Source organism: Acanthochromis polyacanthus, chromosome 10, assembly GCF_021347895.1.
Source record: "Acanthochromis polyacanthus isolate Apoly-LR-REF ecotype Palm Island chromosome 10, KAUST_Apoly_ChrSc, whole genome shotgun sequence".
NCBI lineage: Eukaryota > Metazoa > Chordata > Actinopteri > Pomacentridae > Acanthochromis > Acanthochromis polyacanthus.
The window spans coordinates 1718162-1744605 of record NC_067122.1 but is presented as its reverse complement, the minus strand read 5'-3'; the positions used below and the strand labels follow the sequence as shown (position 1 = coordinate 1744605).

The window sequence follows — 26444 nt, the reverse complement described above, 5'->3', positions numbered from 1 at the left end:
TTTGTCACATTTTGGACGACATACTAACCGATGACGTTTTTGTCACATTTTGGACGACATATTAAACTATGACGTTTTTGTCCATATTTTGGACGACATACTAAACTATGACGTTTTTGTCATATTTTGGACGACATACTAAACTATGACGTTTTTGTCCATATTTTGGACGACATACTAAACTATGACGTTTTTGTCATATTTTGGACGACATACTAAACTTTGACGTTTTTGTCCATATTTTGGACGACATACTAAACTATGACGTTTTTGTCATATTTTGGACGACATATTAAACTATGACGTTTTTGTCATATTTTGGACGACATACTAACCTATGACGTTTTTGTCACATTTTGGACGACATACTAACCGATGACGTTTTTGTCACATTTTGGACGACATATTAAACTATGACGTTTTTGTCCATATTTTGGACGACATACTAAACGATGACGTTTTTGTCATATTTTGGACGACATACTAAACTATGACGTTTTTGTCATATTTTGGACGACATACTAAACTATGACGTTTTTGTCATATTTTGGACGACATACTAAACTATGACGTTTTTGACCATATTTTGGACGACATACTAAACTATGACGTTTTTGTCAACATTTTGGACGACATACTAAACTATGACGTTTTTGTCCACATTTTGGACGACATACTAAACTATGACGTTTTTGTCCACATTTTGGACGACATATTAAACTGTGACGTTTATGTCACATTTTGGACGACATACTAAACTATGATGTTTTTCTCCATATTTTGGACGACATACTAACCTATGACGTTTTTGTCACATTTTGGACGACATGCTAACCTATGCCGTTTATGTCCATATTTTGGATGACATACTAAACTATGACCTTTTTGTCCATATTTTGGACGACATATTAAACTATGACGTTTTTGTCCATATTTTGGACGACATACTAAACTATGACGTTTTTGTCACATTTTGGACGACATACTAAACTATGACGTTTTTGTCCACATTTTGGACGACATACTAAACTATGACGTTTTTGTCATATTGTGGACGACATATTAAACTATGACGTTTTTGACCATATTTTGGACGACATATTAAACTATGACGTTTTTGACCATATTTGACGAAATACTAAACTATGACGTTTTTGTCCACATTTTGGACGACATATTAAACTATGACGTTTTTGACCATATTTTGGACGACATATTAAACTATGACGTTTTTGACCATATTTTGGACGACATACTAAACTATGACGTTTTTGTCCACATTTTGGACGACATACTAAACTATGACGTTTTCGTCATATTTTGGACGACATATTAAACTATGACGTTTTTGTCCACATTTTGGATGACATATTAAACTATGACGTTTTTGTCCACATTTTGGACGACATACTAAACTATGACGTTTTTGTCCACATTTTGGACGACATATTAAACTATGACGTTTTTGTCACATTTTGGACGACATACTAAACTATGACGTTTTTGTCCATATTTTGGACGACATACTAAACTATGACGTTTATGTCACATTTTGGACGACATACTAAACTATGACGTTTTTGTCACATTTTGGACGACATACTAAACTATGACGTTTTTGTCCACATTTTGGATGACATACTAAACTATGACATTTTTGTCCATATTTTGGACGACATATTAAACTATGACGTTTTTGTCCACATTTTGGACGACATATTAAACTATGACGTTTTTGACCATATTTTGGACAACATACTAACCTATGACGTTTTTGTCACATTTTGGACGACATGCTAACCTATGCCGTTTATGTCCATATTTTGGAGGACATACTAAACTATGACGTTTTTGTCCATATTTTTGACGACATATTAAACTATGACGTTTTTGTCCATATTTTGGACGACATATTAAACTATGACGTTTTTCTCCATATTTTGGACGACATACTAAACTATGATGTTTTCTTCTTTTTATTATTTTTTTGGCCTTTTCCAGGCTTTATCTGACAGAAGAGATACAGATAGACAGGAAATGGGGAGACATTCAGCAATAGGCCGCGAGCGTGAATCGAACCCGGGCCGCTGCGTCAGAGACCAGCCCTTGTACATGGTTCACCTGCTTAACTGTTTGAGCTATACAGGCGCCTCTAACTTGTGATGTTTTTGACCATATTTTGGATGACATATTAGACTATGACATTTTTGTCCATATTTTGGACGACATACTAAACTATGACGTTTTTGACCATATTTTGGACAACATACTAACCTATGACGTTTTTGTCACATTTTGGACGACATGCTAACCTATGCCGTTTATGTCCATATTTTGGAGGACATACTAAACTATGACGTTTTTGTCCATATTTTGGACGACATATTAAACTATGACGTTTTTGTCCATATTTTGGACGACATATTAAACTATGACGTTTTTCTCCATATTTTGGACGACATATTAAACTATGACGTTTTTGTCCATATTTTGGACGACATACTAAACTATGACGTTTTTGACCATATTTTGGACGACATACTAAACTATGACGTTTTTGTCCATATTTTGGACGACATACTAAACTATGATGTTTTTGTCCATATTTTGGACGACATACTAACCTATGACGTTTATGTCACATTTTGGACAACATACTAAACTATGATATTTTTGACCATATTTTGGATGACATACTAAATTATGACGTTTTTGTCCATATTTTGGACGACATACTAAACTATGACGTTTTTGTCCACATTTTGGACGACATACTAAACTATGATGTTTTTCTCCATATTTTGGACGACATACTAACCTATGACGTTTTTGTCCACATTTTGGACGACATATTAAACTATGACGTTTTTGACCATATTTTGGATGACATACTAAACTATGACGTTTTTGTCCATATTTTGGACGACATACAAAACTATGACGTTTTTGTCACATTTTGGACGACATACTAAACTATGACGTTTTTGTCCACATTTTGGACGACATATTAAACTATGACGTTTTTGACCATATTTTGGACGACATATTAAACTATGACGTTTTTGTCCATATTTTGGACGACATACTAAACTATGACGTTTTTGACCATATTTTGGACGACATACTAAACTATGACGTTTTTGTCCATATTTTGGACGACATACTAAACTATGATGTTTTTGTCCATATTTTGGACGACATATTAAACTATGACGTTTTTGACCATATTTTGGATGACATACTAAACTATGACGTTTTTGTCCATATTTTGGACGACATACAAAACTATGACGTTTTTGTCACATTTTGGACGACATACTAAACTATGACGTTTTTGTCCACATTTTGGACGACATATTAAACTATGACGTTTTTGACCATATTTTGGACGACATATTAAACTATGACGTTTTTGTCCATATTTTGGACGACATACTAAACTATGACGTTTTTGACCATATTTTGGACGACATACTAAACTATGACGTTTTTGTCCATATTTTGGACGACATACTAAACTATGACGTTTTTGTCACATTTTGGACGACATGCTAACCTATGCCGTTTATGTCCATATTTTGGATGACATACTAAACTATGACCTTTTTGTCCATATTTTGGACGACATATTAAACTATGACGTTTTTGTCCATATTTTGGACGACATACTAAACTATGACGTTTTTGTCACATTTTGGACGACATACTAAACTATGACGTTTTTGTCCACATTTTGGACGACATACTAAACTATGACGTTTTTGTCATATTGTGGACGACATATTAAACTATGACGTTTTTGACCATATTTTGGACGACATATTAAACTATGACGTTTTTGACCATATTTGACGAAATACTAAACTATGACGTTTTTGTCCACATTTTGGACGACATATTAAACTATGACGTTTTTGACCATATTTTGGACGACATATTAAACTATGACGTTTTTGACCATATTTTGGACGACATACTAAACTATGACGTTTTTGTCCACATTTTGGACGACATACTAAACTATGACGTTTTCGTCATATTTTGGACGACATATTAAACTATGACGTTTTTGTCCACATTTTGGATGACATATTAAACTATGACGTTTTTGTCCACATTTTGGACGACATACTAAACTATGACGTTTTTGTCCACATTTTGGACGACATATTAAACTATGACGTTTTTGTCACATTTTGGACGACATACTAAACTATGACGTTTTTGTCCATATTTTGGACGACATACTAAACTATGACGTTTATGTCACATTTTGGACGACATACTAAACTATGACGTTTTTGTCACATTTTGGACGACATACTAAACTATGACGTTTTTGTCCACATTTTGGATGACATACTAAACTATGACATTTTTGTCCATATTTTGGACGACATATTAAACTATGACGTTTTTGTCCACATTTTGGACGACATATTAAACTATGACGTTTTTGACCATATTTTGGACAACATACTAACCTATGACGTTTTTGTCACATTTTGGACGACATGCTAACCTATGCCGTTTATGTCCATATTTTGGAGGACATACTAAACTATGACGTTTTTGTCCATATTTTTGACGACATATTAAACTATGACGTTTTTGTCCATATTTTGGACGACATATTAAACTATGACGTTTTTCTCCATATTTTGGACGACATACTAAACTATGATGTTTTCTTCTTTTTATTATTTTTTTGGCCTTTTCCAGGCTTTATCTGACAGAAGAGATACAGATAGACAGGAAATGGGGAGACATTCAGCAATAGGCCGCGAGCGTGAATCGAACCCGGGCCGCTGCGTCAGAGACCAGCCCTTGTACATGGTTCACCTGCTTAACTGTTTGAGCTATACAGGCGCCTCTAACTTGTGATGTTTTTGACCATATTTTGGATGACATATTAGACTATGACATTTTTGTCCATATTTTGGACAACATACTAAACTATGAGATCTTAGTGATACCACTGTCCGATATCATGCTTTACAGGATGGACCAAGTTGCAGTATCCCATTGTCGCTCCATTTAGAATTTGAATGGACCAAATATGGATCCTTGATGAACCCTCAAGCTCAGATTGTTAGCATCAAAGAAGTCATCCAGACCAACACCAGCAGCTTGGTAAGGCTCACTCACTTAAAACATGCTGTTATAACTGAGTTGTCTTTTAGAACTACTACCGCTTAGTTTTCAAAATGGTTGCTCAGGCTAACTATTAGACCTGAGGCCATCTGAAGTTCCCATAATTTCTTCTTAAAGTAAGATGAACTTGAACAATAGTGGGGTCATCACAAACTCGAAAATACAAGCTTCTCTTGAGTTTTAACTTGGAGCTTGAGCACAGAGAAATAAAAAAGTGGTCTAATATTTCTACCTGGTGTGTGTTTTGTGCAGAACCTGTTGTCTGGAGGCAGTGGTGTCCTGCCAATCAGAAGCTCAGTGGCTTTCATACCTGTGTCAACTGCTGCTCTTCCTGGTTACAGAACCATGCCCACCATCGACGCCAAACTGCCCTTCGACTTCTTCTTTCCTTTCGTCTGATCCACCTCACCAGTTACGATTTCCACCGAAACCACTGTTTAGATGCTCAACCTGCCATTGTGCATTGTGTAAATACTGTACATAAGAGTTTTGTGCAATTTAATAAATGAAGTCATTTATTTATTTCATACATGTATCGCTCTTTGCAATCATTTACTTAAATCTGTTTCACACAACATACAGTATTCTGAAATCTCATTAAACACATGTAAATGCCTTAGTATGTACAATTCATCAGTCTGTGAAAGATTTCACATATTTACAGGTGTGTTAAACTTCATGGAATGATATCAGGTAGCTTCTATATATTCATAATTCATTGCATAATTGCCGACTACAAAAACAGCAACAACTGCATATGAATCTACAAATTCAAAAAAACAAGATGAAAAAGATGATCTCTCCACAGGTGTGATCATGAAATCAAGGGGTAAAATAAAAGTTTATCACCGAGTGTATAGTGACACTTTTTAAAAAGATGGTGCAGAAAAGTTAAAGATCTGAATGAGGGTGAACAGTAGATCTCCACAAAAGATGGCTTGATGGTTAGAAGTCTATGTTGTGCTGCTTCAGGAGTTCCTGCAGCTTCTGGTTCTCTTGGGCCTAAAAGACAGAAAGAAGAATCACTTCACTGTTCGGCGTCATTTCAAGCTTTTTCCCCATGTTAGACGGGATGCTAAACTGTGACGTTTTTGTCACATTTTGGACGACATACTAAATTATGATGTTTTTGTCACATTTTGGACGACATACTAAACTATGATGTTTTTGTCACATTTTGGACGACATACTAAATTATGATGTTTATGTCACATTTTGGACGACATACTAAACTATGATGTTTTTGTCACATTTTGGACGACATACTAAACTGTGACGTTTTTGTCACATTTTGGACGACATACTAAACTATGATGTTTTTGTCACATTTTGGACGACATACTAAACTACGACGTTTTTGTCATATTTTGGACGACATACTAAACTGTGACGTTTTTGTCACATTTTGGACGACATATTAAACTATGACGTTTTTGTCCATATTTTGGACGACATACTAAACTATGATGTTTTTCTCCATATTTTGGACGACATACTAAACTACGACGTTTTTGTCATATTTTGGACGACATACTAAACTGTGACGTTTTTGTCATATTTTGGACGACATACTAAATTATGATGTTTTTGTCCACATTTTGGACGACATACTAAACTATGACGTTTTTGTCCATATTTTGGACGACATATTAAACTATGACGTTTTTGACCATATTTTGGAAGACATACTAAACTATGACGTTTTTGTCCATATTTTGGACGACATACTAAACTATGACGTTTTTGTCACATTTTGGACGACATACTAAACTATGACGTTTTTGTCACATTTTGGACGACATATTAAACTATGACGTTTTTGTCCATATTTTGGACGACATATTAAACTATGACGTTTTTGACCATATTTTGGAAGACATACTAAACTATGACGTTTTGTCCATATTTTGGACGACATGCTAAACTATGACGTTTTTGTCCACATTTTGGACGACATATTAAACTGTGACGTTTTTGACCATATTTTGGACGACATATTAAACTATGACGTTTTTGTCCATATTTTGGACAACATACTAAACTATGACGTTTTTGTCATATTTTGGACGACATACTAAACTTTGACGTTTTTGTCCATATTTTGGACGACATACTAAACTATGATGTTTTTGTCCATATTTTGGACGACATACTAAACTATGATGTTTTTGTCCATATTTTGGACGACATACTAACCTATGACGTTTATGTCACATTTTGGACAACATACTAAACTATGATATTTTTGACCATATTTTGGATGACATACTAAATTATGACGTTTTTGTCCATATTTTGGACGACATACTAAACTATGACGTTTTTGTCCACATTTTGGACGACATACTAAACTATGATGTTTTTCTCCATATTTTGGACGACATACTAACCTATGACGTTTTTGTCCACATTTTGGACGACATATTAAACTATGACGTTTTTGACCATATTTTGGAAGACATACTACACTATGACGTTTTTGTCCATATTTTGGACGACATACTGAACTATGACGTTTTTGACCATATTTTGGACGACATATTAAACTATGACGTTTTTGACCATATTTTGGATGACATACTAAACTATGACGTTTTTGTCCATATTTTGGACGACATGCTAAACTATGACGTTTTTGTCCACATTTTGGACGACATATTAAACTATGACGTTTTTGTCATATTTTGGACGACATACTAAACTTTGACGTTTTTGTCCATATTTTGGACGACATACTAAACTATGACGTTTTTGTCATATTTTGGACGACATATTAAACTATGACGTTTTTGTCATATTTTGGACGACATACTAACCTATGACGTTTTTGTCACATTTTGGACGACATACTAACCGATGACGTTTTTGTCACATTTTGGACGACATATTAAACTATGACGTTTTTGTCCATATTTTGGACGACATACTAAACTATGACGTTTTTGTCATATTTTGGACGACATATTAAACTATGACGTTTTTGTCATATTTTGGACGACATACTAACCTATGACGTTTTTGTCACATTTTGGACGACATACTAACCGATGACGTTTTTGTCACATTTTGGACGACATATTAAACTATGACGTTTTTGTCCATATTTTGGACGACATACTAAACTATGACGTTTTTGTCATATTTTGGACGACATACTAAACTATGACGTTTTTGTCCATATTTTGGACGACATACTAAACTATGACGTTTTTGTCATATTTTGGACGACATACTAAACTTTGACGTTTTTGTCCATATTTTGGACGACATACTAAACTATGACGTTTTTGTCATATTTTGGACGACATATTAAACTATGACGTTTTTGTCATATTTTGGACGACATACTAACCTATGACGTTTTTGTCACATTTTGGACGACATACTAACCGATGACGTTTTTGTCACATTTTGGACGACATATTAAACTATGACGTTTTGTCCATATTTTGGACGACATACTAAACGATGACGTTTTTGTCATATTTTGGACGACATACTAAACTATGACGTTTTTGTCATATTTTGGACGACATACTAAACTATGACGTTTTTGTCATATTTTGGACGACATACTAAACTATGACGTTTTTGACCATATTTTGGACGACATACTAAACTATGACGTTTTTGTCAACATTTTGGACGACATACTAAACTATGACGTTTTTGTCCACATTTTGGACGACATACTAAACTATGACGTTTTTGTCCACATTTTGGACGACATATTAAACTGTGACGTTTATGTCACATTTTGGACGACATACTAAACTATGATGTTTTTCTCCATATTTTGGACGACATACTAACCTATGACGTTTTTGTCACATTTTGGACGACATGCTAACCTATGCCGTTTATGTCCATATTTTGGATGACAAACTAAACTATGACCTTTTTGTCCATATTTTGGACGACATATTAAACTATGACGTTTTTGTCCATATTTTGGACGACATACTAAACTATGACGTTTTTGTCACATTTTGGACGACATACTAAACTATGACGTTTTTGTCCACATTTTGGACGAAATACTAAACTATGACGTTTTTGTCATATTGTGGACGACATATTAAACTATGACGTTTTTGACCATATTTTGGACGACATATTAAACTATGACGTTTTTGACCATATTTGACGAAATACTAAACTATGACGTTTTTGTCCACATTTTGGACGACATATTAAACTATGACGTTTTTGACCATATTTTGGACGACATATTAAACTATGACGTTTTTGACCATATTTTGGACGACATACTAAACTATGACGTTTTTGTCCACATTTTGGACGACATACTAAACTATGACGTTTTCGTCATATTTTGGACGACATATTAAACTATGACGTTTTTGTCCACATTTTGGATGACATATTAAACTATGACGTTTTTGTCCACATTTTGGACGACATACTAAACTATGACGTTTTTGTCCACATTTTGGACGACATATTAAACTATGACGTTTTTGTCCACATTTTGGACGACATATTAAACTATGACGTTTTTGTCCATATTTTGGACGACATACTAAACTATGACGTTTTTGTCATATTTTGGACGACATACTAAACTATGACGTTTTTGTCATATTTTGGACGACATACTAACCTATGACGTTTTTGTCACATTTTGGACGACATACTAACCGATGACGTTTTTGTCACATTTTGGACGACATATTAAACTATGACGTTTTTGTCCATATTTTGGACGACATACTAAACTATGACGTTTTTGTCATATTTTGGACGACATACTAAACTATGACGTTTTTGTCCATATTTTGGACGACATACTAAACTATGACGTTTTTGTCATATTTTGGACGACATACTAAACTTTGACGTTTTTGTCCATATTTTGGACGACATACTAAACTATGACGTTTTTGTCATATTTTGGACGACATATTAAACTATGACGTTTTTGTCATATTTTGGACGACATACTAACCTATGACGTTTTTGTCACATTTTGGACGACATACTAACCGATGACGTTTTTGTCACATTTTGGACGACATATTAAACTATGACGTTTTTGTCCATATTTTGGACGACATACTAAACTATGACGTTTTTGTCATATTTGGACGACATATTAAACTATGACGTTTTTGTCATATTTTGGACGACATACTAACCTATGACGTTTTTGTCACATTTTGGACGACATACTAACCGATGACGTTTTTGTCACATTTTGGACGACATATTAAACTATGACGTTTTTGTCCATATTTTGGACGACATACTAAACTATGACGTTTTTGTCATATTTTGGACGACATACTAAACTATGACGTTTTTGTCCATATTTTGGACGACATACTAAACTATGACGTTTTTGTCATATTTTGGACGACATACTAAACTTTGACGTTTTTGTCCATATTTTGGACGACATACTAAACTATGACGTTTTTGTCATATTTTGGACGACATATTAAACTATGACGTTTTTGTCATATTTTGGACGACATACTAACCTATGACGTTTTGTCACATTTTGGACGACATACTAACCGATGACGTTTTTGTCACATTTTGGACGACATATTAAACTATGACGTTTTTGTCCATATTTTGGACGACATACTAAACGATGACGTTTTTGTCATATTTTGGACGACATACTAAACTATGACGTTTTTGTCATATTTTGGACGACATACTAAACTATGACGTTTTTGTCATATTTTGGACGACATACTAAACTATGACGTTTTTGACCATATTTTGGACGACATACTAAACTATGACGTTTTTGTCAACATTTTGGACGACATACTAAACTATGACGTTTTTGTCCACATTTTGGACGACATACTAAACTATGACGTTTTTGTCCACATTTTGGACGACATATTAAACTGTGACGTTTATGTCACATTTTGGACGACATACTAAACTATGATGTTTTTCTCCATATTTTGGACGACATACTAACCTATGACGTTTTTGTCACATTTTGGACGACATGCTAACCTATGCCGTTTATGTCCATATTTTGGATGACATACTAAACTATGACCTTTTTGTCCATATTTTGGACGACATATTAAACTATGACGTTTTTGTCCATATTTTGGACGACATACTAAACTATGACGTTTTTGTCACATTTTGGACGACATACTAAACTATGACGTTTTTGTCCACATTTTGGACGAAATACTAAACTATGACGTTTTTGTCATATTGTGGACGACATATTAAACTATGACGTTTTTGACCATATTTTGGACGACATATTAAACTATGACGTTTTTGACCATATTTGACGAAATACTAAACTATGACGTTTTTGTCCACATTTTGGACGACATATTAAACTATGACGTTTTTGACCATATTTTGGACGACATATTAAACTATGACGTTTTTGACCATATTTTGGACGACATACTAAACTATGACGTTTTTGTCCACATTTTGGACGACATACTAAACTATGACGTTTTCGTCATATTTTGGACGACATATTAAACTATGACGTTTTTGTCCACATTTTGGATGACATATTAAACTATGACGTTTTTGTCCACATTTTGGACGACATACTAAACTATGACGTTTTTGTCCACATTTTGGACGACATATTAAACTATGACGTTTTTGTCCACATTTTGGACGACATATTAAACTATGACGTTTTTGACCATATTTTGGACGACATACTAAACTATGACGTTTTTGTCCACATTTTGGACGACATACTAAACTATGACGTTTTTGTCACATTTTGGACGACATACTAAACTATGACGTTTTTGTCCATATTTTGGACGACATACTAAACTATGACGTTTATGTCACATTTTGGACGACATACTAAACTATGACGTTTTTGTCACATTTTCGACGACATACTAAACTATGACGTTTTTGTCCACATTTTGGATGACATACTAAACTATGACATTTTTGTCCATATTTTGGACGACATATTAAACTATGACGTTTTTGTCCACATTTTGGACGACATATTAAACTATGACGTTTTTGACCATATTTTGGACAACATACTAACCTATGACGTTTTTGTCACATTTTGGACGACATGCTAACCTATGCCGTTTATGTCCATATTTTGGAGGACATACTAAACTATGACGTTTTTGTCCATATTTTTGACGACATATTAAACTATGACGTTTTTGTCCATATTTTGGACGACATATTAAACTATGACGTTTTTCTCCATATTTTGGACGACATACTAAACTATGATGTTTTCTTCTTTTTATTATTTTTTTGGCCTTTTCCAGGCTTTATCTGACAGAAGAGATACAGATAGACAGGAAATGGGGAGACATTCAGCAATAGGCCGCGAGCGTGAATCGAAACCGGGCCGCTGCGTCAGAGACCAGCCCTTGTACATGGTTCACCTGCTTAACTGTTTGAGCTATACAGGCGCCTCTAACTTGTGATGTTTTTGACCATATTTTGGATGACATATTAGACTATGACATTTTTGTCCATATTTTGGACGACATACTAAACTATGACGTTTTTGACCATATTTTGGACAACATACTAACCTATGACGTTTTTGTCACATTTTGGACGACATGCTAACCTATGCCGTTTATGTCCATATTTTGGAGGACATACTAAACTATGACGTTTTTGTCCATATTTTGGACGACATATTAAACTATGACGTTTTTGTCCATATTTTGGACGACATATTAAACTATGACGTTTTTCTCCATATTTTGGACGACATATTAAACTATGACGTTTTTGTCCATATTTTGGACGACATACTAAACTATGACGTTTTTGACCATATTTTGGACGACATACTAAACTATGACGTTTTTGTCCATATTTTGGACGACATACTAAACTATGATGTTTTTGTCCATATTTTGGACGACATACTAACCTATGACGTTTATGTCACATTTTGGACAACATACTAAACTATGATATTTTTGACCATATTTTGGATGACATACTAAATTATGACGTTTTTGTCCATATTTTGGACGACATACTAAACTATGACGTTTTTGTCCACATTTTGGACGACATACTAAACTATGATGTTTTCTCCATATTTTGGACGACATACTAACCTATGACGTTTTTGTCCACATTTTGGACGACATATTAAACTATGACGTTTTTGACCATATTTTGGATGACATACTAAACTATGACGTTTTTGTCCATATTTTGGACGACATACAAAACTATGACGTTTTTGTCACATTTTGGACGACATACTAAACTATGACGTTTTTGTCCACATTTTGGACGACATATTAAACTATGACGTTTTTGACCATATTTTGGACGACATATTAAACTATGACGTTTTTGTCCATATTTTGGACGACATACTAAACTATGACGTTTTTGACCATATTTTGGACGACATACTAAACTATGACGTTTTTGTCCATATTTTGGACGACATACTAAACTATGATGTTTTTGTCCATATTTTGGACGACATACTAACCTATGACGTTTATGTCACATTTTGGACAACATACTAAACTATGATATTTTTGACCATATTTTGGACAACATACTAAATTATGACGTTTTTGTCCATATTTGGACGACATACTAAACTATGATGTTTTTCTCCATATTTTGGACGACATACTAACCTATGACGTTTATGTCACATTTTGGACAACATACTAAACTATGACGTTTTTGTCCACATTTTGGACGACATACTAAACTATGACGTTTTTGTCCACATTTTGGACGACATACTAAACTATGACGTTTTTGTCATATTTTGGACGACATACTCAACTGTGACGTTTTTGACATATTTTGGACGACATACTAAACTATGATGTTTTTCTCCATATTTTGGACGACATACTAACCTAATGACGTTTTTGTCCACATTTTGGACGACATACTAACCTATGACGTTTTTGTCCACATTTTAGACGACATACTAAACTATGACGTTTTTGTCCACATTTTGGACGACATACTAAACTATGACGTTTTTGTCATATTTTGGACGACATACTAAACTATGACGTTTTTGTCCATATTTTGGACGACATACTAAACTATGATGTTTTTGTCATATTTTGGACGACATACTGAACTTTGACGTTTTTGTCCATATTTTGGACGACATACTAAACTATGACGTTTTTGTCCACATTTTGGACGACATATTAAACTATGACGTTTTTGACCATATTTTGGACGACATATTAAACTATGACGTTTTTGTCCATATTTTGGACGACATACTAAACTATGACGTTTTGACCATATTTTGGACGACATACTAAACTATGACGTTTTTGTCCATATTTTGGACGACATACTAAACTATGATGTTTTTGTCCATATTTTGGACGACATACTAACCTATGACGTTATGTCACATTTTGGACAACATACTAAACTATGATATTTTTGACCATATTTTGGACAACATACTAAATTATGACGTTTTTGTCCATATTTTGGACGACATACTAAACTATGATGTTTTCTCCATATTTGGACGACATACTAACCTATGACGTTTATGTCACATTTTGGACAACATACTAAACTATGACGTTTTTGTCCACATTTTGGACGACATACTAAACTATGACGTTTTTGTCCACATTTTGGACGACATACTAAACTATGACGTTTTTGTCATATTTTGGACGACATACTCAACTGTGACGTTTTTGACATATTTTGGACGACATACTAAACTATGATGTTTTTCTCCATATTTTGGACGACATACTAACCTATGACGTTTTTGTCCACATTTTGGACGACATACTAACCTATGACGTTTTTGTCCACATTTTGGACGACATACTAAACTATGACGTTTTTGTCCACATTTTGGACGACATACTAAACTATGACGTTTTTGTCATATTTTGGACGACATACTAAACTATGACGTTTTTGTCCATATTTTGGACGACATACTAAACTATGATGTTTTTGTCATATTTTGGACGACATACTAAACTTTGACGTTTTTGTCCATATTTTGGACGACATACTAAACTATGACGTTTTTGTCATATTTTGGACGACATACTAAACTATGACGTTTTTGTCCACATTTTGGACGACATACTAAACTATGACGTTTTTGTCACATTTTGGACGACATACTAACCTATGACGTTTTTGTCCACATTTTGGACGACATACTAAACTATGACGTTTTTGTCACATTTTGGACGACATACTAAACTATGACGTTTTTGTCCATATTTTGGACGACATACTAACTATGACGTTTATGTCACATTTTGGACGACATACTAAACTATGACGTTTTTGTCACATTTTGGACGACATACTAAACTATGACGTTTTTGTCCACATTTTGGATGACATACTAAACTATGACATTTTTGTCCATATTTTGGACGACATATTAAACTATGACGTTTTTGTCCACATTTTGGACGACATATTAAACTATGACGTTTTTGACCATATTTTGGACAACATACTAACCTATGACGTTTTTGTCACATTTTGGACGACATGCTAACCTATGCCGTTTATGTCCATATTTTGGAGGACATACTAAACTATGACGTTTTTGTCCATATTTTTGACGACATATTAAACTATGACGTTTTTGTCCATATTTTGGACGACATATTAAACTATGACGTTTTTCTCCATATTTTGGACGACATACTAAACTATGATGTTTTCTTCTTTTTATTATTTTTTGGCCTTTTCCAGGCTTTATCTGACAGAAGAGATACAGATAGACAGGAAATGGGGAGACATTCAGCAATAGGCCGCGAGCGTGAATCGAAACCGGGCCGCTGCGTCAGAGACCAGCCCTTGTACATGGTTCACCTGCTTAACTGTTTGAGCTATACAGGCGCCTCTAACTTGTGATGTTTTTGACCATATTTTGGATGACATATTAGACTATGACATTTTTGTCCATATTTTGGACGACATACTAAACTATGACGTTTTTGACCATATTTTGGACAACATACTAACCTATGACGTTTTTGTCACATTTTGGACGACATGCTAACCTATGCCGTTTATGTCCATATTTTGGAGGACATACTAAACTATGACGTTTTTGTCCATATTTTGGACGACATATTAAACTATGACGTTTTGTCCATATTTTGGACGACATATTAAACTATGACGTTTTTCTCCATATTTTGGACGACATATTAAACTATGACGTTTTTGTCCATATTTTGGACGACATACTAAACTATGACGTTTTTGACCATATTTTGGACGACATACTAAACTATGACGTTTTTGTCCATATTTTGGACGACATACTAAACTATGATGTTTTTGTCCATATTTTGGACGACATACTAACCTATGACGTTTATGTCACATTTTGGACAACATACTAAACTATGATATTTTTGACCATATTTTGGATGACATACTAAATTATGACGTTTTTGTCCATATTTTGGACGACATACTAAACTATGACGTTTTTGTCCACATTTTGGACGACATACTAAACTATGATGTTTTTCTCCATATTTTGGACGACATACTAACCTATGACGTTTTTGTCCACATTTTGGACGACATATTAAACTATGACGTTTTTGACCATATTTTAGATGACATACTAAACTATGACGTTTTTGTCCATATTTTGGACGACATACAAAACTATGACGTTTTTGTCACATTTTGGACGACATACTAAACTATGACGTTTTTGTCCACATTTTGGACGACATATTAAACTATGACGTTTTTGACCATATTTTGGACGACATATTAAACTATGACGTTTTTGTCCATATTTTGGACGACATACTAAACTATGACGTTTTTGACCATATTTTGGACGACATACTAAACTATGACGTTTTTGTCCATATTTTGGACGACATACTAAACTATGATGTTTTTGTCCATATTTTGGACGACATACTAACCTATGACGTTTATGTCACATTTTGGACAACATACTAAACTATGATATTTTTGACCATATTTTGGACAACATACTAAATTATGACGTTTTTGTCCATATTTTGGACGACATACTAAACTATGATGTTTTTCTCCATATTTTGGACGACATACTAACCTATGACGTTTATGTCACATTTTGGACAACATACTAAACTATGACGTTTTTGTCCACATTTTGGACGACATACTAAACTATGACGTTTTTGTCCACATTTTGGACGACATACTAAACTATGACGTTTTTGTCATATTTTGGACGACATACTCACCTGTGACGTTTTTGACATATTTTGGACGACATACTAAACTATGATGTTTTTCTCCATATTTTGGACGACATACTAACCTATGACGTTTTTGTCCACATTTTGGACGACATACTAACCTATGACGTTTTTGTCCACATTTTGGACGACATACTAAACTATGACGTTTTTGTCCACATTTTGGACGACATACTAAACTATGACGTTTTTGTCATATTTTGGACGACATACTAAACTATGACGTTTTTGTCCATATTTTGGACGACATACTAAACTATGATGTTTTTGTCATATTTTGGACGACATACTAAACTTTGACGTTTTTGTCCATATTTTGGACGACATACTAAACTATGACGTTTTTGTCCACATTTTGGACGACATATTAAACTATGACGTTTTTGACCATATTTTGGACGACATATTAAACTATGACGTTTTTGTCCATATTTTGGACGACATACTAAACTATGACGTTTTTGACCATATTTTGGACGACATACTAAACTATGACGTTTTTGTCCATATTTTGGACGACATACTAAACTATGATGTTTTTGTCCATATTTTGGACGACATACTAACCTATGACGTTTATGTCACATTTTGGACAACATACTAAACTATGATATTTTTGACCATATTTTGGACAACATACTAAATTATGACGTTTTTGTCCATATTTTGGACGACATACTAAACTATGATGTTTTTCTCCATATTTTGGACGACATACTAACCTATGACGTTTATGTCACATTTTGGACAACATACTAAACTATGACGTTTTTGTCCACATTTTGGACGACATACTAAACTATGACGTTTTTGTCCACATTTTGGACGACATACTAAACTATGACGTTTTTGTCATATTTTGGACGACATACTCAACTGTGACGTTTTTGACATATTTTGGACGACATACTAAACTATGATGTTTTTCTCCATATTTTGGACGACATACTAACCTATGACGTTTTTGTCCACATTTTGGACGACATACTAACCTATGACGTTTTTGTCCACATTTTGGACGACATACTAAACTATGACGTTTTTGTCCACATTTTGGACGACATACTAAACTATGACGTTTTTGTCATATTTTGGACGACATACTAAACTATGACGTTTTTGTCCATATTTTTGACGACATACTAAACTATGATGTTTTGTCATATTTTGGACGACATACTAAACTTTGACGTTTTTGTCCATATTTTGGACGACATACTAAACTATGACGTTTTTGTCATATTTTGGACGACATACTAAACTATGACGTTTTTGTCCACATTTTGGACGACATACTAAACTATGACGTTTTTGTCACATTTTGGACGACATACTAACCTATGACGTTTTTGTCCACATTTTGGACGACATACTAAACTATGACGTTTTTGTCCACATTTTGGACGACATACTAAACTATGACGTTTTTGTCATATTTTGGACGACATACTAAACTATGACATTTTTGTCCATATTTTGGACGACATACTAAACTATGATGTTTTTGTCATATTTTGGACGACATACTAAACTTTGACGTTTTTGTCCATATTTTGGACGACATATTAAACTATGAAGTTTTTGACCATATTTTGGACGACATACTAAACTATGACGTTTTTGTCCACATTTTGGACGACATACTAAACTATGACGTTTTTGTCACATTTTGGACGACATACTAAACTATGACGTTTTTGTCCATATTTTGGACGACATACTAAACTATGACGTTTATGTCACATTTTGGACGACATACTAAACTATGACGTTTTTGTCACATTTTGGACGACATACTAAACTATGACGTTTTTGTCCACATTTTGGATGACATACTAAACTATGACATTTTTGTCCATATTTGGACGACATATTAAACTATGACGTTTTTGTCCACATTTTGGACGACATATTAAACTATGACGTTTTTGACCATATTTTGGACAACATGCTAACCTATGACGTTTTTGTCACATTTTGGACGACATGCTAACCTATGCCGTTTATGTCCATATTTTGGAGGACATACTAAACTATGACGTTTTTGTCCATATTTTTGACGACATATTAAACTATGACGTTTTTCTCCATATTTTGGACGACATACTAAACTATGATGTTTTCTTCTTTTTATTATTTTTTTGGCCTTTTCCAGGCTTTATCTGACAGAAGAGATACAGATAGACAGGAAATGGGGAGACATTCAGCAATAGGCCGCGAGCGTGAATCGAACCCGGGCCGCTGCGTCAGAGACCAGCCCTTGTACATGGTTCACCTGCTTAACTGTTTGAGCTATACAGGCGCCTCTAACTTGTGATGTTTTTGACCATATTTTGGATGACATATTAGACTATGACATTTTTGTCCATATTTTGGACGACATACTAAACTATGACGTTTTTGACCATATTTTGGACAACATACTAACCTATGACGTTTTTGTCACATTTTGGACGACATGCTAACCTATGCCGTTTATGTCCATATTTTGGAGGACATACTAAACTATGACGTTTTTGTCCATATTTTGGACGACATATTAAACTATGACGTTTTTGTCCATATTTTGGACGACATATTAAACTATGACGTTTTTCTCCATATTTTGGACGACATATTAAACTATGACGTTTTTGTCCATATTTTGGACGACATACTAAACTATGACGTTTTTGACCATATTTTGGACGACATACTAAACTATGACGTTTTTGTCCATATTTTGGACGACATACTAAACTATGATGTTTTTGTCCATATTTTGGACGACATACTAACCTATGACGTTTATGTCACATTTTGGACAACATACTAAACTATGATATTTTTGACCATATTTTGGATGACATACTAAATTATGACGTTTTTGTCCATATTTTGGACGACATACTAAACTATGACGTTTTTGTCCACATTTTGGACGACATACTAAACTATGATGTTTTTCTCCATATTTTGGACGACATACTAACCTATGACGTTTTTGTCCACATTTTGGACGACATATTAAACTATGACGTTTTTGACCATATTTTGGATGACATACTAAACTATGACGTTTTTGTCCATATTTTGGACGACATACAAAACTATGACGTTTTTGTCACATTTTGGACGACATACTAAACTATGACGTTTTTGTCCACATTTTGGACGACATATTAAACTATGACGTTTTTGACCATATTTTGGACGACATATTAAACTATGACGTTTTTGTCCATATTTTGGACGACATACTAAACTATGACGTTTTTGACCATATTTTGGACGACATACTAAACTATGACGTTTTTGTCCATATTTTGGACGACATACTAAACTATGATGTTTTTGTCCATATTTTGGACGACATACTAACCTATGACGTTTATGTCACATTTTGGACAACATACTAAACTATGATATTTTTGACCATATTTTGGACAACATACTAAATTATGACGTTTTTGTCCATATTTTGGACGACATACTAAACTATGATGTTTTTCTCCATATTTTGGACGACATACTAACCTATGACGTTTATGTCACATTTTGGACAACATACTAAACTATGACGTTTTTGTCCACATTTTGGACGACATACTAAACTATGACGTTTTTGTCCACATTTTGGACGACATACTAAACTATGACGTTTTTGTCATATTTTGGACGACATACTCAACTGTGACGTTTTTGACATATTTTGGACGACATACTAAACTATGATGTTTTTCTCCATATTTTGGACGACATACTAACCTATGACGTTTTTGTCCACATTTTGGACGACATACTAACCTATGACGTTTTTGTCCACATTTTGGACGACATACTAAACTATGACGTTTTTGTCCACATTTTGGACGACATACTAAACTATGACGTTTTTGTCATATTTTGGACGACATACTAAACTATGACGTTTTTGTCCATATTTTGGACGACATACTAAACTATGATGTTTTTGTCATATTTTGGACGACATACTAAACTTTGACGTTTTTGTCCATATTTTGGACGACATACTAAACTATGACGTTTTTGTCATATTTTGGACGACATATTAAACTATGACGTTTTTGTCATATTTTGGACGACATACTAACCTATGACGTTTTTGTCACCTTTTGGACGACATACTAACCGATGTCGTTTTTGTCACATTTTGGACGACATATTAAACTATGACGTTTTTGTCCATATTTTGGACGACATACTAACCTATGACGTTTTTGTCCACATTTTGGACGACATACTAAACTATGACGTTTTTGTCCACATTTTGGACGACATACTAAACTATGACGTTTTTGTCCACATTTTGGACGACATACTAAACTATGACGTTTTTGTCCATATTTTGGACGACATACTAAACTATGACGTTTTTGTCATATTTTGGACGACATATTAAACTATGACGTTTTTGTCATATTTTGGACGACATACTAAACTATGACGTTTTGTCCATATTTTGGACGACATACTAAACTATGACGTTTTTGTCATATTTTGGACGACATATTAAACTATGACGTTTTTGTCCACATTTTGGACGACATACTAAACTATGACGTTTTTGTCATATTTTGGACGACATATTAAACTATGACGTTTTTGTCCACATTTTGGACGACATACTAAACTATGATGTTTTTGTCATATTTTGGACGACATACTAAACTTTGACGTTTTTGTCCATATTTTGGACGACATACTAAACTATGACGTTTTTGTCATATTTTGGACGACATATTAAACTATGACGTTTTTGTCATATTTTGGACGACATACTAACCTATGACGTTTTTGTCACATTTTGGACGACATACTAAACTTTGACGTTTTTGTCACATTTTGGACGACATATTAAACTATGACGTTTTTGTCATATTTTGGACGACATACTAAACTATGACGTTTTTGTCCATATTTTGGACGACATACTAAACTATGACGTTTTTGTCATATTTTGGACGACATATTAAACTATGACGTTTTTGTCATATTTTGGACGACATACTAAACTATGACGTTTTTGTCCATATTTTGGACGACATACTAAACTATGACGTTTTTGTCCATATTTTGGACGACATACTAAACTATGACGTTTTTGTCATATTTTGGACGACATACTAAACTGACGTTTTTGTCATATTTTGGACGACATACTAAACTATGACGTTTTTGTCATATTTTGGACGACATACTAAACTATGACGTTTTTGTCAACATTTTGGACGACATACTAAACTATGACGTTTTTGTCATATTTTGGATGACATATTAAACTGTGACGTTTTTGACCATATTTTGGACGACATACTAAACTATGACGTTTTTGTCCACATTTTGGACGACATACTAAACTATGACGTTTTTGTCATATTTTGGACGACATACTAAACTATGACGTTTTTGTCCACATTTTGGACGACATACTAAACTATGACGTTTTTGTCATATTTTGGACGACATACTAAACTATGACGTTTTTGTCCACATTTTGGACGACATACTAAACTATGACGTTTTTGTCATATTTTGGACGACATACTAAACTATGACGTTTTTGTCATATTTTGGACGACATACTAACCTATGACGTTTTTGTCCACATTTTGGACGACATACTAACCTATGACGTTTTTGTCCACATTTTGGACGACATACTAAACTATGACGTTTTTGTCATATTTTGGACGACATATTAAACTATGACGTTTTTGTCATATTTTGGACGACATACTAAACTATGACGTTTTTGTCCATATTTTGGACGACATACTAAACTATGACGTTTTTGTCATATTTTGGACGACATATTAAACTATGACGTTTTTGTCCACATTTTGGACGACATACTAAACTATGACGTTTTTGTCATATTTTGGACGACATACTAAACTTTGACGTTTTTGTCCACATTTTGGACGACATACTAAACTATGATGTTTTTGTCCATATTTTGGACGACATATTAAACTATGACGTTTTTGTCCACATTTTGGACGACATATTAAACTATGACGTTTTTGACCATATTTTGGACAACATACTAACCTATGACGTTTTTGTCACATTTTGGACGACATGCTAACCTATGCCGTTTATGTCCATATTTTGGAGGACATACTAAACTATGACGTTTTTGTCCATATTTTGGACGACATATTAAACTATGACGTTTTTGTCCATATTTTGGACGACATACTAAACTATGATGTTTTCTTCTTTTTATTATTTTTTTGGCCTTTTCCAGGCTTTATCTGACAGAAGAGATACAGATAGACAGGAAATGGGGAGACATTCAGCAATAGGCCGCGAGCGTGAATCGAACCCGGGCCGCTGCGTCAGAGACCAGCCCTTGTACATGGTTCACCTGCTTAACTGTTTGAGCTATACAGGCGCCTCTAACTTGTGATGTTTTTGACCATATTTTGGATGACATATTAGACTATGACATTTTTGTCCATATTTTGGACAACATACTAAACTATGAGATCTTAGTGATACCACTGTCCGATATCATGCTTTACAGGATGGACCAAGTTGCAGTATCCCATTGTCGCTCCATTTAGAATTTGAATGGACCAAATATGGATCCTTGATGAACCCTCAAGCTCAGATTGTTAGCATCAAAGAAGTCATCCAGACCAACACCAGCAGCTTGGTAAGGCTCACTCACTTAAAACATGCTGTTATAACTGAGTTGTCTTTTAGAACTACTACCGCTTAGTTTTCAAAATGGTTGCTCAGGCTAACTATTAGACCTGAGGCCATCTGAAGTTCCCATAATTTCTTCTTAAAGTAAGATGAACTTGAACAATAGTGGGGTCATCACAAACTCGAAAATACAAGCTTCTCTTGAGTTTTAACTTGGAGCTTGAGCACAGAGAAATAAAAAAGTGGTCTAATATTTCTACCTGGTGTGTGTTTTGTGCAGAACCTGTTGTCTGGAGGCAGTGGTGTCCTGCCAATCAGAAGCTCAGTGGCTTTCATACCTGTGTCAACTGCTGCTCTTCCTGGTTACAGAACCATGCCCACCATCGACGCCAAACTGCCCTTCGACTTCTTCTTTCCTTTCGTCTGATCCACCTCACCAGTTACGATTTCCACCGAAACCACTGTTTAGATGCTCAACCTGCCATTGTGCATTGTGTAAATACTGTACATAAGAGTTTTGTGCAATTTAATAAATGAAGTCATTTATTTATTTCATACATGTATCGCTCTTTGCAATCATTTACTTAAATCTGTTTCACACAACATACAGTATTCTGAAATCTCATTAAACACATGTAAATGCCTTAGTATGTACAATTCATCAGTCTGTGAAAGATTTCACATATTTACAGGTGTGTTAAACTTCATGGAATGATATCAGGTAGCTTCTATATATTCATAATTCATTGCATAATTGCCGACTACAAAAACAGCAACAACTGCATATGAATCTACAAATTCAAAAAAACAAGATGAAAAAGATGATCTCTCCACAGGTGTGATCATGAAATCAAGGGGTAAAATAAAAGTTTATCACCGAGTGTATAGTGACACTTTTTAAAAAGATGGTGCAGAAAAGTTAAAGATCTGAATGAGGGTGAACAGTAGATCTCCACAAAAGATGGCTTGATGGTTAGAAGTCTATGTTGTGCTGCTTCAGGAGTTCCTGCAGCTTCTGGTTCTCTTGGGCCTAAAAGACAGAAAGAAGAATCACTTCACTGTTCGGCGTCATTTCAAGCTTTTCCCCATGTTAGACGGGATACTAAACTGTGACGTTTTTGTCACATTTTGGACGACATACTAAATTATGATGTTTTTGTCACATTTTGGACGACATACTAAACTATGATGTTTTTGTCACATTTTGGACGACATACTAAATTATGATGTTTATGTCACATTTTGGACGACATACTAAACTATGATGTTTTTGTCACATTTTGGACGACATACTAAACTGTGACGTTTTTGTCACATTTTGGACGACATACTAAACTATGATGTTTTTGTCACATTTTGGACGACATACTAAACTACGACGTTTTTGTCATATTTTGGACGACATACTAAACTGTGACGTTTTTGTCACATTTTGGACGACATATTAAACTATGACGTTTTTGTCCATATTTTGGACGACATACTAAACTATGATGTTTTTCTCCATATTTTGGACGACATACTAAACTACGACGTTTTTGTCATATTTTGGACGACATACTAAACTGTGACGTTTTTGTCACATTTTGGACGACATACTAAACTATGATGTTTTTGTCACATTTTGGACGACATACTAAACTACGACGTTTTTGTCATATTTTGGACGACATACTAAACTGTGACGTTTTTGTCACATTTTGGACGACATATTAAACTATGACGTTTTTGTCATATTTTGGACGACATACTAAACTATGATGTTTTTCTCCATATTTTGGACGACATACTAAACTGTGACGTTTTTGTCACATTTTGGACGACATACTAAACTATGACGTTTTTGTCCATATTTTGGACGACATACTAAACTATGATGTTTTTCTCCATATTTTGGACGACATACTAAACTACGACGTTTTTGTCATATTTTGGACGACATACTAAACTGTGACGTTTTTGTCATATTTTGGACGACATACTAAATTATGATGTTTTTGTCCACATTTTGGACGACATACTAAACTACGACGTTTTTGTCATATTTTGGACGACATATTAAACTATGACGTTTTTGTCCATATTTTGGACGACATACTAAACTATGATGTTTTTCTCCATATTTTGGACGACATACTAAACTATGATGTTTTTGTCACATTTTGGACGACATACTAAACTATGACGTTTTTGTCACATTTTGGACGACATATTAAACTATGACGTTTTTGTCCATATTTTGGACGACATACTAAACTCTGATGTTTTTCTCCATATTTTGGACGACATACTAAACTACGACGTTTTTGTCATATTTTGGACGACATACTAAACTGTGACGTTTTTGTCATATTTTGGACGACATACTAA

The 26444-nt window shown here is 34.2% G+C and overlaps 2 protein-coding genes across 8 annotated transcripts in view; one reads left to right on the top strand and one right to left on the bottom strand.

Moving 5' to 3' along the window:
* The window catches only part of tctn1 (tectonic family member 1), a 47703-nt gene that overhangs the window by 19601 nt on the left and 1658 nt on the right, over positions 1-26444 (top strand). Inside the window, exons 13-14 of one of the 6 annotated variants that reach the window (XM_051954816.1) lie at positions 23950-24081; positions 24355-24629. The exons of 1 other annotated variant lie outside the window; for it this stretch is intronic. In XM_051954816.1, the coding sequence (XP_051810776.1) occupies positions 23950-24081; positions 24355-24501 (279 nt within the window). In that variant the 3' untranslated portion in view covers positions 24502-24629. Of the gene's footprint in view, positions 1-5001; positions 5134-5406; positions 5682-23949; positions 24082-24354; positions 24630-26444 lie in introns of those variants that run through there. 4 more of the 6 variants (XM_051954819.1, XM_051954815.1, XM_051954818.1 and 1 more) reach the window with 4 other exon arrangements.
* hvcn1 (hydrogen voltage-gated channel 1) overlaps positions 5692-26444 on the bottom strand; it is a 34032-nt gene continuing 13279 nt past the window's right edge. Inside the window, exon 6 of one of the 2 annotated variants that reach the window (XM_051954826.1) lies at positions 5692-6156. In XM_051954826.1, the coding sequence (XP_051810786.1) occupies positions 6100-6156 (57 nt within the window). In that variant the 3' untranslated portion in view covers positions 5692-6099. Of the gene's footprint in view, positions 6157-24639; positions 25105-26444 lie in introns of those variants that run through there. The other variant, XM_051954825.1, reaches the window with a different exon arrangement.